Source organism: Podarcis muralis, chromosome 8 (genome assembly GCF_964188315.1).
Source record: "Podarcis muralis chromosome 8, rPodMur119.hap1.1, whole genome shotgun sequence".
In the NCBI taxonomy this organism is placed as follows: domain Eukaryota; kingdom Metazoa; phylum Chordata; class Lepidosauria; order Squamata; family Lacertidae; genus Podarcis; species Podarcis muralis.
In genome coordinates, this window is record NC_135662.1 from 47,377,021 (window position 1) to 47,395,870 (window position 18,850).

General features: G+C 41.9%; 1 protein-coding gene across 1 annotated transcript; it reads right to left on the reverse strand.

Moving 5' to 3' along the window:
- Positions 1-10,303: 10,303 nt before the first annotated feature.
- AKAIN1 (A-kinase anchor inhibitor 1) lies at positions 10,304-17,055 on the reverse strand. Its single transcript, XM_028737282.2, has 2 exons — positions 15,653-17,055; positions 10,304-11,652 (listed from the first exon to the last, which is right to left on the reverse strand). The coding sequence occupies exons 1-2, from the start codon at positions 15,666-15,668 to the stop codon at positions 11,462-11,464; spliced, it is 207 nt and encodes a 68-aa protein (XP_028593115.2). The 5' UTR covers positions 15,669-17,055; the 3' UTR covers positions 10,304-11,461.
- Positions 17,056-18,850: the final 1,795 nt, after the last annotated feature.

Consider the following 18,850-nt stretch of genomic DNA (forward strand, 5'->3'; position numbering starts at 1 on the left):
CTGTGGCTCTCATTTAGGAGCAATGAGTGCTTGTGTGTTTGTGAACTGTAGGTGTTTGTATGTTAACTTCCTCTGGATTTTGTTCATATTCTCAGCTTCAGCTTCCTGCCACTAGAACTTCATCTTCCTCCGGTAATGAGGAATGCAATTTTGCTTACATGCTGGTACATGTATGGTATTCTGCAAAATCTGACTAACAAAAGAAAAAATAATAATCCATGTGTTGCTTAAATTTCCAGTGCATGCAGTTACCAAGAAACTGTGAAGCACATAGGTTGATACAGATCAACTAAATATAACCAATGGTGTTTTATTTTACTACCCTTGTCCTTTTTTATGGGTTTTGTTATCTCTAAGGTAAGTACAGGGCACAACTTTGGTCTTTCAAATCACTGTGTCATAGTTGGGAGCCCCCTTGGCTAGGTGCCCAGTGTGGGGGAACCAGTTATACTGCCCAAAATCCACCTCTGATGAGTGATTAAGACAGACTCATACAGAAGACCTGTCCTAGTTGTTCTAAGAACAAAACTTGTGGGGGCATTTTGTCTTTCTAGCACTCAAAACGGCAATATTGCATCACTGGGGAAATGTGATTTCCATTCCAGCTAGAATATCCATTATGGCAGCTATGTGACTCCTTCCTCAGCCTGATATTTTCCAGATATATTGGACCATTGACACGCTGGCTAGACCTCATGGAATCCAAAACACTTAGAAGACACCAGATTAGGGAAGGCTTCCTGTGATAACAGACTTGCCTCCTTGCCTCTTGACATCTTATGACCTTTTCTTTAAAAGTTGAGTACAGTATTTCCTTTTATGTATGGAATATTCCGTTACTGAGGCTGGATAGGGACTAATAAGAGTACTATACTATGGAAACACTGACTTATTTTTACACAGCTGGAAGATAATCTTCATCACATTCCAGATTGACTGGAAGTTTTTATGTAGACTTCTTGACTTGTAGATCATATAGCAATCACCCCATAGCCATTATTTTGTTTCTGCTTCATCACAGTCATATACATTAAGCTATAAATAGAAGCCTACTACACAAATCATTAAAGATAAACAGCTCAACAGCTCACCTGGTTGCATACCTTGGTAGAAGGCAGAGCTGGTCCTATCATTAGGCACCGGGAGGCAATGGCCTCAGGAGGCTGATGCTGGGGGACAGTGGCAGTAGCCTCCTGGCTGTTCCTCCAGAGCTGTACTCTTCAGTGTGCCACATGAATTGTCCTGCACCCTCATAACTAGCCTACAGCCATGTAGATGGAAAAATGGAAAGCTGTCTTGTCTCTTGTCTCAGAGAGCGAAACAACTTAAGCCTGCCTTGGTAAAAGAGGTAATTAACAGACAGAAATTTAGAGACAAGTTGACTGCAGATACAATCTGGATAGCATTTGACAGAGCTAGTGGGCTGCTTGGAAGAAAGCGGGCATAGAAGTAGCACTAAAGCACTATTATGTTCTTTAAAAGTCTTTGCAATTTGTTGCCAAATAAGTTGTTCACCCATGTTAAAAACTCTTAGCATCAAGGAAGCTTTCATTAGGGCACATATATCTCTGAATACCACTTGTGGATATGTATTGTGAATGGATCTCAAAGGAAAACTGAAGTGATGGGAGAGCAACCCTTCTTCTCAGAAAGGATGCCCATTGAAAGGGAAAGAATGTATCTAGGCATGACCTTAGATTCCCAGCAATTCACTGCTACAGGTTGCTTTGCAAAGGAGCATGTTCATTATGCTGCAAGAGGTATGAGAGAACCAGTATTCCACCACACAAATTAACAGATTGGCTCTAATCAAGCTTACTAAAATCATTCCTAAGATTTAATCACTTTTAAATTTGTCCTATTTCACTTACTGTTTATTGTGGCCTATTTGTTATAGCCCAGACAGTGAGGCAGATTTTCTTGAACTGGTTTAACTAAGCTTGTCTTTAGATTTTTAAAGGGGCCTTGCTCCTATAATCTGCTTTAACACCTCCTGCTTTCTGTTATGAAAACTTTCACAAACTGCTGCCTTCTGTGATTTTCTCCCTCCCTCTCCTGTTTGTTTTTGTTTAACGTCCAGTCTTTGAGGGACTTTAGAAAAATGCTCATTACTTAACTATGGATTTATTATATATATGTGTGTGTGTGTGTGTGTGTGTGTGCGCGCACACACACACACACACACACACACACACAAAACTGTTTGAAGACTCTGTGGTATGTTTTGGATATCTTCTTGGACTTAGCATATGTTAAAAGAAGAAAAAAGCTATTTTCAAAATGGCACTACTCCGCTAGGAAAGTGTTTGTCTGCAAAGAGTGAAGAATGTTGCCCGAGTAAGAATATTTGCAACCTTTCAAACTAAGGAGGTAACAATAAGCCTTCGTGCAAATAAACTGTTCCGATAAGGTCAGATGAAATAGTAAATGCCACTGATTTTGGAGAGCTTTCAGAAATGTATCCTGTGCCACATGCTCTTAAGTTGCCATTGCTGGTTGCCTAATTGTGGTACTTCTGTGATCCCCACTGCATACAGTGCCCCAGGTTGGAAGCTCTGATTGTAATCGGGAGAGATGTTCAGTACTCCTTGTCCTTAACTTGACTCCAATGCCTCCATCTACCCTTATATCATTGTATGCTGGCATGTCATCTTGAAACTCGATGCTTCCTGACTGCTGTACCAATAGCACGTTCAGCTGGTGTTGTCAGGGTTACCATCCCAGTGCCAGCATGTCCCATAGCAAACCACCCTTGCTCTCCCAGTGAGAGATTTTGCAGCCACTTGTAAGCAGGAGGTTGCTTGATGACTAGAACCAATGGATTGTTTGTGCTTCTGATGCAGCGGTGGTGGCCAACCTTTGTCTCTGGGCCACCCAACCCCCTGGAGCTCCATGCCAATGGTTGGTGTGGCCACTTGCACCCTCTGGCATGCATGGAGAGGGAGGAAGCGAGGGAGGGAGATGCAAAAATACAGCACCACCATCCCCAGATGATCTGTACAAATCAGCTGTAGAGGCAGTTATTGCTCCCTCTCACTGAGCAAATGATCCATCCAATTAGTGGGGAGGGAACGATTTGCATCCCCATCAGGGCATTTAGGTTATTTCCACCATGTCTACTTTAATTTTCCCCTTTTGCTGCCTCTGCCAACATGGATAGGGTCTGGAAGGGTCGGAATTCTTTTCTTCAGATCCTATAAATCTTTCACCTTGCTTGGTACTTTCTGTCCAATATGTATTGCACTTTGGCAGCAGCTCTGGTTCTATAAAATGTTAGCTTCTTGTAACTCCAGTAAAACTAAACTATTAAAAAAATTATAAAAAAATAGAGCAATCCTCCTGTTCAGTTGTCCATTGAGATTCCTACAGAAGATACAGTTGAAAAGATCTGGATTCTGAATTACAAGAAATTATTGTTCCAACCAAAATGGAGACAGTGGGGTTTTTATCATCACTTTCATTTTATGTAAGAGCTACATTAGAATGAACTTCTTGGTGATTGATGAAAACCTTTGTGTTGTTGTTGTTGTTGTTGTTGTTGTTGTTGTTGTTGTTGTTGTTGTTGTTGTTGTTGTTGTTAATTAGACTATTGTTTTGTTTCTGTTGAGGGCTCATTGGGAGATTGACAGAAAGAAGCCCTCTTAGTTAAAATGGATTATAGACAGATGTATGGTACAGGAGAGACTGTGGCTATCAGGTGTGTTTTTTTTTTGGGGGGGGGGGTTCTAAAGTGTCGTTTCATTTGTAGGGCTGAGCCATGGCTGCCTTGATATTCCAGCCACCAATATGTAGAAGTATAGGCACAGTCTTTGGTTTAGGAAAAAAACTAGCAACCCAAAATATCTATGAATACAATATAAATATAAACGAATAAAGGTTAGTTAGGGCTTGCTGGGTACATGCTACTGATGAATGGAGTGACTTGTAAGATTAATAAAATGTCCCCAACAAGGCACTTGAAATAATATCCTCCTTCATATCTTGCACAGGGAGAGAAGCTGAGAAACATCCAGCTATGCATGCAAAGCAGACCACAGAAAATAATTATTAATATAATGTGGGGCCAGACTGTAAAACCTGCCAGAAATCAGATTTTGTTAAAAGGTTACCAGATGCAGACATCACGGAAATGGCTCTTTGCAAACATCAATTGATTTTACTCCTGCCCTTTTACCAAGGCATAACCTTAGCAAAACTTTTAAATTGAAGGCAATTCGCTAGTTTCATGGGGCAAATTAAATCAATTCTCAATAAAGCAGGTTGCCTATAGAAAGAGCAGGCAGCTTAATAAACTTAGGGCTTCAATTTGTCAGTTTCTGTGTTCTGTGTAATTTAATACCAAAAAAAAGGCCCTGCTAACTTCATCAAGTAGATCACGGCATATTGAGATAAATCGCCCGCATGAGAAGAGGGAAAGAAGCCTAAACCTACAACTAAAAGCATGTCTTGCTGATAGTGTCAGCAATTATTCTAAATTTGGTATTAGTCATTCTCTTCATACACATCTCTCTATGAAGCCACAATAACATGCAGTTGTTGCCAGTTAGAGCCAAATTCAGATAAGACGGATGGAAGAATGACTGTCAGACTTGGTGAGATAGGGAAGGAGGGATAAGGATGGCTATGGCACAAGGACCTCCATTGGTGGCAGCCTTCAGCCTCCTCTGGATCTTATGGGTAGCAGCCCTGGGACTCTCCTATCACCTCATTTCCTCCAACCCAAGCATGTGCATTAGATAGGTGTCCAGGATTCTGATATTGGTATAGCACAGCTCTAAGCAAAAAACTTAATGTGGAAGGAAGGCTTATGCTGTTCTGTTTTACAAACATAAGCCATCTTGGATGCCCTTATTATAGCCCAAAGTTGGGTTATAATACTTTTTCAGAACAAGCCAACATTGTGTCCAAACTCAAGATTTAGTGGATATAAAATATATATTTATTGTTGCCCAGTCTCACTATATATATATATTTTTAGCCCTTTATAAAAAAAAAATGAAGTACTGGTGCAATGTTGTTATGAGATTTCTGCAGATGTGACACTGATGATAAAAGTTCAGCGCAAATAACTATATGTTTCTTTCTATAGCCCTGTGCCAACCCAACCCATAAGATGTTTTCCTTCCATCTATCCAATGCTATGCAATGGACTGTCTACACCTAGATGTCTGTGTGGAGTATGTATTTTGGTTCCCAGACAGAAAGCAGAGAGTCGGAGCATTTCTGTTTCTTCCAGTAAGAACTTTGGTAAGGCTTCAAAATGAGCCACACTAAGCGTCTGCTAACTTCTTCTTCAGCATTGCAACAAGAGCCTCCTTGATTACTGTTGATAGTAAATTCTCTTGGAACTTCCTTAAAGAAAAAGGAAGGGGTCTCCATAGCTTGTAGCTTTGTTTACCAGTCCTCTATACTGGGGATGAGAAACTTGTGGTCCTCCAAATGTTCTTGGACTACAATTCCCATCAGCCCCCAGCCAGCATGGACAATTGTCAGGGATGATGGGAGTTGTAGTTCAACAATTTCCGAAGGCCCTCTCTAGGTTCCCCAACCCTACACTAAACCTTCATAAAGCTGTGTGTTCGGTATGCCTAGTGCAATGGATAAATGAAAGGGCTCATTCAATAATTAATTTCCAGTCTAATCTCTCATACAAAATCTATACATTTATGTTACTAAAACGTGTCTCTGATACATGCATCCAAATATTATGATATAATTGAAATGTATTGGATTCAAATGTGTCTTCATTTAACCGAGATGAGCTATATCATTAAACAGCTAATCAAATCTCCACGGCAAACACCTATACTAACTTGATTGATGAGTTAAAACAGATATATAATGGGGTAATAAAACCTGAGGGAGGTGACAGCCCTATTAAAAGTCCACTTAATGAAATGTTACAATAGATTTTGAAGGAAAGGTAGATGTGAGACACTGTTGTAGCCACTTGCTATTCTGCAGTGACATCAGATTTGCTTCTAATAAAATTAGAATGTAAACCTGTCTGACATCTAAAAGTGCCTGGAGCTTGTTGATTTGATGAGACAGGGGGCTGTTTAATGGCTGGATGATCAGAACATTTTTGCAAAAGGACAGGTAAAATTTGCCAAGAGAAAGTTCACTTGTTATAAACTGTTATTTTTTGTTTTATTTTTTTGAGTGGCAAATGGCAGCTGTGCACGACAAAATATTCTATCAAGTTGTATAAAAGAAAAGGCACACAAGTTCAACTCAAGGTGAGCAGGAAAACTGCAAGTGAAATAGGCAGGGCAGGATGTATTTGGGACCAGGGGGTGCTATCCTGCAAACAAGACTGGAAAGCACCTTTAATTTAACAAGAATCTGGCTGATCTGGTTTCAGCGGCACAAAATTCATATTCCCAATAATTTTGGGAGTGAAAGTTGTAGTTTAGGAGATCAAAATACTCCCTGAGTACCATCTGATTTGTTCCTTTTTACTGTTTGCTGTCATTATTTCACCTCATTCTTGCTGCTTAGTACTTAGGAATGCCGCAGTCCCAGAAAGCTTGAAGTGAGTTCCTGTTCACTTTCTGTAGGCGTTTGCTGTTCTGCTGAGTTCCTACCCAGCAGTGTAGCCAATCCCAGGGAATTTGAACCAAGGAGCTCTAATCTGCTAGGTGCTTACATCAAGCTCCACTTTTCTGCTTGGATTGGCTGCCTATGAAGTTTCCCCACGGGGAAACTGAGTAGCATGATGATAACAGTTGATTGGCAGCTCAGTGGCAGCAAGAGCAAGCCTCCCTTGCCAAAACACGAATGGTAGTGCACTTTTAGGCATCTGTTTGTGCTCTGACAGTCACATCTCCACCTGCCTCTTACCTGATATCACATTACCTCAGTTGTGGGCAGGTGGGCAGGGTTTTCACAAAACTGGGACCTGTGCCAAGCCTAATTAGATTCATGGGATGGAATTTTTACTGTTTAGTATTAGATTGTAATGGATTATTGAATATTGCTTTATTTGATAGAAGTTGTTTGTTTTAAAGTTATTGTGACTTTTATATTGGATCAGATTGTTACTATTAATGTCTGATGTTTTATTATGTTTTTATATGTGTTGAAAGCTGTCCAGAGTGGCCGGGGCAGAGTATTGTTGTTGTTGTTGTTGTTGTTAATTTGTTGTTCCCCACCTCACTGCTAATTAGATATTGTGATACCAGACATAAGCTGAGTAATGGTGGGATTATTTGGAAAGTGCATTTTTCTGTGTGGGGAAAATGTAAGAAGTGAACTGAGCTTAGAAAACATTCTGTAGGATTAACTCCCTCTGAACAGCCATACAGGAAACTGTCGGTGAACAGGAACTATAGTGCAGCACCTCTGAGAGTCAGGGGACATTCACCAATTGCAGCACAGGACAGAGATCCCTGCTTGGAATAAGACGCTTCCAGTCACACAGAAACTTGAGAACCTTCTAGGTACAATGTTCTGAAGAACATTTAAATAATTAAAGACATGGTGATCGAGCAGCTATTTTTGCAGGCACCATTTTTTCTTTCTTTTGCTCTTTGTGGAATATATGGGAGATTGTGACGCCTTGCCCTTTCCTCAGACGTCTGTAAAACATCTGATTGATGACTCATTTGCAAAACCATGCTGTGGAGCCATTTTCCATTTCTATTATGAGCACTTTAGCGTGTAATCACTTGCTCCTAAAATATGACAGAATTAAATAGTTGGGTTGAACCCATTATTAAGTCCCTCTCAGATCTTAGTCATGGTGGCAGGAGACACGCTGGCCATTTTCGTTTCACACGGCATTGACTTAATGGAGTGCAACAGAAATTTAGACTTGAAACTGATACTGCTGCTCATGTACAAGCTGTGTATATGATGCTACAGAAGGTCAGAGCTACGTTTGAACTTCCAAATCCCAGATGAATCGATGAGATCTCTGAATACACATGATCAGGAATAGGATGGACCTCATGCACACACTATACCCTGAAAGCACATTCAAAGCACATTTTCTTGTGCTTTCCACTGTACTCCCTCTTTTCTCCCTCGTCCTTTTTCCTATAAATACAAACAAAATGTGCAGTTGAAGGCCAAGGCCACATCTAACCAGACCCTTTCCAGGCCTTTTAACTATCTGAGTCATCTCTACTGCTTTTATCTTCCATTGCAGCTTTATCATGCATTTGGCTTTGTAGTTTGTTTCATAAAGTAGTCCTGAAAATGTTTTCTTGAAGGCAGGACAGGCATCCTTAATCAAATAAAACTTACAGCTGTTAATGTTGCTTCTGAAGCAACTGGGCTTGGACTTACATCAACAGCTAGGACAGTTATTAAAGTTGAAAACAGATGCACCTCATTTGGCTCCAATACTCATATGTATGAACTGCGTTGTTCTGAAGTAATTTCTGACTGCCTTATATATGTTATTTATCTTATATTTGTAGATAGCCTTAAAATAATCTGAGATTATTGCAATAATATTCTAACCTATCATATCAAAAATATTCTAACCTATCATATCATAAAAAGCAGAGACATCGCCTTGTCAACAAAGGTCCTTATAGTTAAAGCTATGGTTTTCCCAGTAGTGATGTATGGAAGTGAGAGCTGGACCATAAAGAAGGCTGATCGCCGAAGAATTGATGCTTTTGAATTATGGTGCTGGAGGAGACTCTTGAGAGTCCCATGGACTGCAAGAAGATCAAACCTATCCATTCTTAAGGAAATCAGCCCTGAGTGCTCACTGGAAGGACAGATCCTGAAGCTGAGGCTCCAATACTTTGGCCACCTCATGAGAAGAGAAGACTCCCTGGAAAAGACCCTGATGTTGGGAAAGATTGAGGGCACAAGGAGAAGGGGACGACAAAGGACGAGATGGTTGGATAGTGTTCTCGAAGCTACCAGCATGAGTTTGACCAAACTGCGGGAGGCAGTGGAAGATAGGAGTGCCTGGCATGCTCTGGTCCATGGGGTCACGAAGAGTCGGACATGACTAAATGACTAAACAACAACATCATATCAATTCCCCATGAGAACTTCTTTACTGAATTTAGTGAATACATCTAGTTTCTCCTAATATTACAATCCTATGCAGAAGTTTCATTGAGACCAATAGGACTTGCTCCCAGGTAAGTGCATATAGAATCACAGCCTCAGTCTTAGCTGCAATCCTGCATATCTGGGAGTATGCCACATTGACCTCACTATGAATTACTTCTGAGTAGACATGCATAGGATTACTTTGTTAGCCTTCCACTGATGTGAATCCAACCACTGCTTAAACACCCCAATATTTGCAGTAACAAAAATCGGAATGCAACAGAAAATGAGATATTTTGTGAGAGGTTAGTTTCTTCTCAAATGCTATTGTGAGTCACTATTTAATACCATGAAACAAGCACTTTATTACCATATGGCATGTGCACTGCGCTATAGAGTTATATCAGTTCTCCACAAGTCTCCAGAATGACTCACCCTGCAGTCCTGATAAGAGCTTGTTCTGGGCTGACACAGCAGAAAGGCAGAGCCGTCTGACACATGAGCTCAGTGCAAGGTAAATCCAGATACATGATGGCTACAGAAATATTACATCAATTAAAATTCTTCCCACTTCATTGCTGTTTTCCCAGGTGGGGAACCTGCAGATCAGGTTCTTAATACAGCTATGTCACTCTTAGAAATAACATTATCCCTGATGTGGTGCCTTTGTTTCATTACTAGGATAACATCAAAGGTAATGTGTTCTTCTGTACGTAGGAGCTATAAGTGTGTGTTCTACACCTGGAAGAGCAAGGCAGAGGAATGCAGATGTTTAATCCAAGTGAATACTTGTGAAATTTAGGCGGCAATCCTCAATCCACTTACCTGGGATTCTGGGAATAAGCTCTTCTGAATTTAGTGGGACTTACTTCTGAGTAGACATGTAGGGCTGCACTGTTTGGCATAAAAAGCACATGGTGAACCATTTTATCTTGCATTTATTAGCTTCCTAGTGATTAAAAAACAAACAAAGCTTATAAAATAAACTGCATTTTAAAAGACATTTTGATAATTCCAGATTTTTCTTAATATATATTTATTCAGAAACATTAAATCAGCCCCAGGTGATACATTAGACTGTGTTTTAATATATGATTGCCTTTAAACAAGAATTATGCATAAGGACAAGTATACCAGTCTGGAAGGCTCCTGTGGATTAAAATAATATATAAAGCCCATTATGAAGGAAATGAAGTTCTTTGTCTTTCCCTATAGGGAAGCAACTCAATGTAAAGCCCAAAATAATATATAAAGCCCATTATGAAGGAAATGAAGTTCTTTGTCTTTCCCTATAGGGAAGGAACTCAATGTAAAGCCCAAAATAATATATAAAGCCCATTATGAAGGAAATGAAGTTCTTTGTCTTTCCCTATAGGGAAGGAACTCAATGTAAAGCCCATTCATTGAATTGGCTATCTATTTCCTTATAAGATGGGATTCTCCACAGAACCCAAGGAGGGTCTTCTGCCCATGGCACCGGACACACAATATATATGAAGTTCTATGGGCACTTGGGAGTTGCTTGCAGACAGCCCTCTGCTCTTCCAAAGAAATATGCTGAAGGTTTGTAAATAAATAAAAATAAACAAAAGCAACAAAGGAGCAAAACCCAGAAAAAGTTGGTTGTGTTTAATTCCAATGGAAATAAACTGAACGTACTTATAAAGAGTTTGAAGTGCATGGATTTTAAGGGGCTAACATTGCAATCCTATACATGTTTTCTCAGAAGCCCCACTGAGGTCAAAGGGAATCATTCCCAAGTAAGTGTGTGTGGGATAATACACATTTTCTCTGGGTTGTGCCCAATGTCCCATTCATTTTCCATCGTTGAATACTGATTCAGTTTTGAATTAAAAATAAAGTTTTTAAAAGCACAAGAACCTAAACCAGCAGCTTCAAGCTTGTTTAACTCTGGGTTGGATTAAGGAGAGAGTATGTTTCTGAAAAGACTCATTCATAGATTTCATTTGGTCATTTAGCACGCCACAGTATTCACTCAAAACGTGGTGTAGGTTTGTGCTTTGAGGAGTTTTAAAGCACATCTTTGAACAGGTGTGTCAATAGAAAGGCTTCCTGGGACCCCCGAACTTCAAGGGACATCTACTAACCATCTGGAGATGATGACACACACAACAGTACAGGAAGTCCTTCAGGGAGTGTCCTTTGGGAAGGACTTGCGCTTAAGAATACTTCAATGGCCACAGCATTATTTTGTTACGTGTGTTCAAGGCACTGCATAAATATCGAGTGGCACTACCTAATGCACTTAAAACCCTATTTCTCAGCTGAGGACTATTGCAACGGTTTACATCTATCGCTATGTGCTGATTATACTTGGATTTGCTTTTTCTGACGTAGTGCGGTACTGGCGACACAGCTGATGCTGAGAAGGTGGAAGTGCTGCAGACTGGAAGATTCCCTGAGAAGAAACCAGGGCCTTTTACTTCTTCTCATGCTTCTTGGTTAGTTGCCCTCTCTCCAGCTGCAGGCTCCCACTGCCATGCCTCGCCTTCTCCTTTTGCCGGCTCTCCTGGGAGAGCTGCTGGACAGCCTGCTGAATGACTGTGTGGACAATCTGCTTGCTCATGTTCTGCAGCTTTGCCTCTTCTTGTTCATTTCCACATTTATCCCCTGACCAGGAAAGAAGAGAATATGAGTTTAATTCATACACACACACACACACACACACACACACACTGAGCCACCCTATATTTCAAAACAATATTCCTTTCTCCACGAGAGTGGTCTGCTATATAACCATGCCCGTGACACATCTGCCCCCTTGCTAAAGCAAGTCCAGAGTTGTTTGGCTGTGCATCACAATCTGTACTCATGAACAAGCTCCCATAGCACAAACCCTTTGCAATTATTTTAATTAGGGGTGGCTGCTGTCCACTGATTGTAGCTGCTGTCCACTCGAAGCTACCAGCATGAGTTTGACCAAACTGCAGGAGGCAGTGGAAGACAGGAGTGCTCTGGTCCATGGAGTCACGAAGAGTCGGACTAAACAACAACAAACTGTCCACTGAAGGGATGCGGGTGGCGCTGTGGGTTAAACCACAGAGCCTAGGACTTGCCAATCAGAAGGTCGGCAGTTTGAATCCCCGTGAGGGGGTGAGCTCCCGTTGCTCGGTCCCTGCCAACCTAGCAGTTTGAAAGCATGTCAAAGTGCAAGTAGATAAATAGGTACCGCTCCGGCGGGAAGGTAAACGGCATTTCTGTGCGCTGCTCTGGTTTGTCAGAAGCGGCTTAGTCATGCTGGCCACATGACCCGGAAGCTGTATGCCGGTTCCCTTGGCCAATAAAGCGAGATGAGCGCTGCTACCCCAGAGTCAGCCATGACTGGACCTAATGGTCAGGGGTCACTTTACCTTTACCTGCTGTCCACTGAGATTCATATGGTGGAAGCCAGGGAGGACAACAGTAGGTGGAGCCAGAGCAAACAGCAGGTCCTCCTCGCTAGTTCCACAAGGACAACACTGAGACTATGGAGGAGGAAGCTGACAGCTAGGGCCAGCCAATGGACTGGTTGTTATAAGTAAGACAGCAAATAGGTATAGGCTGCCTGAGGGTGGGCCAAGGTTGGCGAGGCAGTGCTCCATTTGTTGTAATAGACCAGCCTACATTGATTTTAATTGGAAATTTAATTTTCTTAAATTTCCTAGATTGTACCCATATTTCTTGAGATTTCTCATCCTGGCAAGTGGCAGTGTCTGCTTTCTAACTTCACAGATAATATAACAAATAAAGAAGGCTATTTAAAAATGACACTCATCATATGAAAGGGAACAAACATTTGGGAATTACTAAATATCCTTCCTGCAAGAGCAAGCTGAAAGAGAATCATTACATTAAGCAAACATTGGCCTGTGAGTGTGGAGAGCCCGTTCCTTCTGACACAATACTCACAAATGGCACATTTATTATCAACTTATCAGCCACTGGAAATAGTGTTGTTGTCTTTATTGTAATTATAATCTCTGGCTGCTGTTCTCCAGCCTCATGTGTTTGCCTCAAAAACAGGCTGTGAATAATGATGTGGACCATCTGTGCTCTTAGATAAAGGGTAATTAGAAGAGGTGTAGTGACTCTGGAGGGTGCTGCTGGCAGCAAAGGATAGTTGGGTTAAATAAAGTTGTCCCAGGTAAAAATGTCTACCAATGTGTCTTGGAAATAATCAGCACACTGGGCAATTAAAAAAACAAACACATTTTAACTTGTCAGAAACTGATCTCTTTTTGTTGGTGTTTCACTTTAGTCCCAATACATTATTTGGAAGTAAGTCCCATTCATTTAAATAGAATTCCCTTATGGATCTCATTCTTTGAATTCTTGTATCACATGCAGCAATTGTGGCCTAGGCTGCAGTCTTTTTAAAAAATAATAAATGTCTGAGGGAAATCCAAAAAGTTGAAAAAAAAGCATAGGAGTTTCTTGGTTAAAACAGACCTTTTAATAATCCTGTTTGCAATTATCTGATTGTTCCTTAAGCTACATTCTTCAAAATCGATTTCGCACCCTAATGGGCTTAACTCCAGAATTAGTGACTTGAGGACTGTGGACAGAGGGAAGAGAACATAGGAATTCAGACTGGACCATAACAGCACAATTTTATGCATATCTACTCAGAAGTAAGTCTCATTGTGTTTAATGAGACTTACACCTAGAAGAGTGTGTATAGGATTTCAAGCTGTGAGCTGTAGTGGTTAGAATACCAGGCTGGGAAAGAGTTGAGTCAAATCCCCACGCAGCCATGAAGCTCCTTGAGGACCTTGGGACCAGTAATTAAAAGACCCTGATGTTGGGAAAGATTGAGGGCACAAGGAGAAGGGGACGACAGAGGACGAGATGGTTGGACAGTGTTCTCGAAGCTACTAAGATGAGTTTGACCAAACTGCGGGAGGCAGTGGAAGACAGGAGTGCCTGGCGTGCTCTGGTCCATGGGGTCACGAAGAGTCGGACACGACTAAACAACAACATTTCTGTGAAGAAAAAATGGGGGGTTACCTAACAGTGCAATCCTAATTATGCCTACTCAAAAGTAAGTCCACAGAATTCAGCTGAGATTTCTCCCAAGTAAATGGAGTTAGGACTGCAGCCCAAGAATGCTACTTTGAGCTGCTTGGAAGGAATCATTGAATCATAGAGTTGGAAGGGAACCCAACGGTCATCTAGTCCAACCCCCTGCAATGCAGGAATATCAGCTAAAGCATCCATGACAGATGGCCATCCAACCTCTGCTTGAAAATCTCCAAGGAAGAAGAGTCCACCACCTTTCGTGGGAGTCTGTTCCACTGCTAAACAGCTCTTACTGTCAGAAAGCTTTTCCGAATGTTTAGTCAGAATCTCCTTTTTTGCAACTTGAAGCCATTGATTTGAGTCCTACCCTCCAGAGCAGGAAAAAACAAGCCTGCTTCCTCCTCCATGTGACAGCCCTTAAGATATTTGAACATGGCTATCATATCTCCTCTTTTCCAGGCTAAACATACCCAGCTCCTTCAAACGCTCCTCATGAGGCTTAGTTGCCAGACTCTTGGTCATCTTGGTTGTCCTCTTCTGCACATGTTCCAGCTTGTCAACATTCATCTTAAATTGTGGTGCCCAGAATTGGACACAGTATTCCAAGTGTGGTCTGACTAAGGCAGAATAGAGTGGTACGATTGCTTCTCTTGATCTGGACATTATACTTCTGTTGATGCAGCCTAGAATAGCATTAGGTATTTTTTTGCTGCTGCATCACACTGTTGACTCATGTTAAGCTTGCGGTCCACCAAGACCCCATGATCCTTTTCACATGTACTGCTAGTAAGCCAGGTGCCTCCCATTCTATATTTGTGCATCTGGTTCTTCCTGCCTAAGTGCAGAAGTGGGAGATAATGCAGTAAATATATAAATGAGAATAAATAACAAGATCTGCTTGGGGATTATTATTTTTAAGGTGGCTTTAGAACCAGCTTTTGCTACAGATACCGTAATTTTTCTCCTCTCTCTAAACAAACAAACAAACAAACAAACAAACATGATTTGGAGAAACTTTCAAACTAGGGAGAGAATTCCTTATGTCTAACCACCATGTGACCTTATGATTCAGAGAGAGGGAGAGAAAGACTCCTATAAGGACAAACCGCTAGTAAACACTTTTTTACACACAGGCACAGCCCTGTTTTCCTGCTGAAGAACAGTCGTTCCATTTATCAGCCTCCCACTAACTCAGACCCCTCCCGTATGCTTCCCCGCAGTTTTCTTTGGCCCAGAGCTGTTGGGATGAAGAAGAAGAACTTTATTTCATCTGGTCCCAAACAAAACTGACTCCACAATAGCTCCAGATGGTCCTCTGCGGCGTTTCTGCCCGCATGCCTGTCGGGACAGCATATCAACAGTCCCGGTCTGCATTCGGGTGGAGGTGCGCGCGTGTGTATGTGTGCAGGCACGCATGCAGGCATGTACGTACGTATGTTTGGGGAAGAGCTCCGCCCCTGCTTCTCAAGGAGAGCAGAAAAGGCCCACCGTGCAACGATCTAAGGGAGTGAATGCGTGTGTGTGTGTGTGTGTGTGTGTGTGTGAGAGAGAGAGAGAGAGAGAGAGAGAGAGAGAGAGAGAGAGAGAGAGAGATATGAAGTAAATACGTTACCTGGAGCAAACACCATGGTCTCTTCCTGCCAAGGGAACAGTATACTGAGAGGACGTGGATAGCAGGGGGGAAAGGCGGGAGCCGGTCGAGCGAGAAGCACCAGAGCGTGCGCTGCGCAAGGACTCCCAGGAGAAGTAGCACCTTGGACAGCTCCCAGAGTAGGACAGCGGAGTCAACGGCGCGGTGCTTCCTCGGCGATTACCTCCACAATGCACCGCTCTGGAAAGGAGGAGGAAGAAGAGGAGGAGAGGGGAGGGGGAAAGAGAGACCGGGACTCAGCTCATATCTCATTCCTTCGTCTGCTGTACGCACAGCAATGCTGGACTCTGCAGCAGCAGCAGCAGCAGCAGGGGAGGGGGAAAGGGAAGCGCAGAGGCTCTCGGCAGGAGGATAAACTAATTGCTCCTAATTAACTCTTCTTGTCAACCTCAGCGCTGGATGCAGCAAGCCTGACATTTACGGGGTATTTTGCAAGGGTAAGCTTAGAAGCCCCTTGTTAAGCAAGCTCTGTGGAGTTTTCGGGACGTTGCAGCTTAGCATCTCATGCAGGTTCACCACCGCAAAAAATAAAATAAAATATCGTAATTAGCTGTAGATCTTTCCTGGGTCCGTCCACTGTAGGCAGTTTCAAGAGAATAGAAAACAGCCCCTTGAAACTGGAGCTTGGGGGTGGGGGGAAATACGATGCAGAAAATATTTTCGCTGCTATCTTTTTATCCCAGTGTAGTCTTAGTATTGCCAGATGATCACGATTTAACAGAAGCAAGAGTGACTTCTGAAAACGTCTCATCACTTGAGCTGGTTATTGCAAATGCCACTTTCGGCATGCAGGAAAAACAAATATACTGTTATGGGCTTGGGGGTGCCAGACCCCTCTAAATTGCTGAATCCAATAAAAGCTAATCAAGCCAGGCTAGCCTCCTGGGTTTTGCCTGGGTGATGAGCCATTAAGAGAGCAAAGGAGAGGGGACTGTGCCAGATGACATCCTCCAGCTCTTAGACAAAGCCTGAGTCCTGAGGGCAGAGTTTGCTGTGTTGTGATGTAGAGGAAAAAGCTGCAGGCTCAAGCCAGCGGCATGGTTGATTTCTGCTTAACACACAGTGTTGCATGCCACCCCAATTTTCAAGCAGTGCAACATTCCAGGAGTTCTGGGTACTCACTCAAGATAAGGCACTTACACAGAGGAGACTGTGGTGTCTTTATGATATGCGGTTAATTTACACATATATACAACCTGAACCTATGATGAAAGGGTTCACAGGATTAACATCTCAAGAAGGTTCTGCTTCTCTCATAGTCATAGCCTTGGATTCAAGTAGAAATAAGCCAAGGCTTTTTCTGCTTTTCCAGCCTGAATGAAGTTCATGTGGCACTGGTGGTCCACAGACCAGTTTGGCGTCTTACTGTTTGGCGTCTTACTGTTCATCTTCATCATGATCTTTAATTTCATTCTCACCATTAAGGCCGACCCACCCATGAGGCAACATGATGTGAGACTGGCTGAGGCAGCAGGATCCACAAGGACAGCAGATCCTGCTGTCAATCTTTCTTTCCCCACCCCCACACTGTTCTTGGGTGTAGATGTTCCCTCATCCTTTCTTTCCTGGTGGTGGTGGTGGGGCTTTTTGGGAGTGCACCTCAAGTGCCAAAATGAGCCATCCCTGCTCACCATTGTGCCTGAACTACTGGGCCCCTGAGTTCTCCTTCAACCCCTTGACTTGGCCCTCAAAATGCAGCTTTTGGCAAGCATATCCTGTTGTATAATTTCTGATTATGATGCCCGATTTGCTGTGAAGCAAAAGATAAAACAAAGTTTATGTGGGTCGTTCCAAATATTCTGAGAGGAAAGGCTTCATTTGTTTGTTAAAGTCACAGCCTCTTTCCTGAAGGACAAAAATCGCAAAGTAAGAAGGCCAAGGGATTCAATATACTGTTTATTTATAGAAATGATATTTATTTTCAGAACTAATAGGTGTTCTAAGTTGTGTCCATGCTAGGAATTCTGGTACCAGATCAATGTTCACTAAAATAGACTCCGTTATGAATGACATCTAACATTAGGTTACGGCAAAGTTGAATACTTTTATAAATATATATAAACAGATCCAATGTCATCCAATGACTGCAATAAATAATTGAAGTTGGTCCAATGACCAGCAAGAAAACTACCATATTTTGTCCCATCCTAATGATTCAGGGTAACATTCAAGATATTAAAATCTAATAAATTAAAATAATGCCACCTGGACTCCCTAAATGATAGCACAAATGTCTAAGAATGTAAGACGAGCCCTATTGGCTCAGGTCAAAGGCCCATCTAGCTCATCATCGTGTTCTCAGTGGCCAATCAGATGCTTCTGAGAACAAGCAGAACATTGCAAAGCAGCACCGTCCCTACTTGTGAATCTCAGCAATTGGTATCCAGAGGCATACTGCCTCCAACATTTAATCTCTTTGTCACTATCTACCTCAATTCCTATTCTTCAAAAAATTAATCCAGACACAGGGATCTGCACTACTGCTCCCATTTTGAAGACAAATATTTCATTGTTTCTCTGCAATCTTCTTCTTCTCCTTTAGAACGCTTTTATCATCCAAAACTCCCAACCACTTCCCAACTGGGCTTCCTGCCACAAATGTCTACAAAGCATTTTGTTGATGATCTTGATGTTTTAAACAAAGTACTCCTTGAAGGGTTTTGTGTGTTGAGAGCATGTATGTTATGGCTTACTTGTATTTCTCTTGCCAAAGTGTACAAAAGATAATGAACAAGGCATGTGTGGGTAACGAAGAGGTCACAACAGTGGCACAACTGTCATTTGACTTTCAACTGAATTTGCTTATGTGGTCAAAAATTCCAAAAGATGTATGATCTGTTTTTTTCCATGCCATCTCAGGCTGGTTACCTTTAACACTAACTTCTGCAGCCTGAGAGTCAGTCCGTTTCTTTTAAAATCACATTTCTAGCCATTAAGGGCATACATTTTTATTCAGGAAAGGAAAAGGCAGGGTTAGGAATGGCGTTTACATCACAGAGATGAGAACACTTGCTCAAAGGTAAGTCCAATCAAAATGTACTCAACTACAGTAAGAATTGAATTTAGTGTGTTGCAGTGTGCCACTTTACCACTTTTTATTTTTTTAAAAACTTATCCTGCTCCTTTTATCATCAGTAAGGTATTTTTTTTTCCTTACCA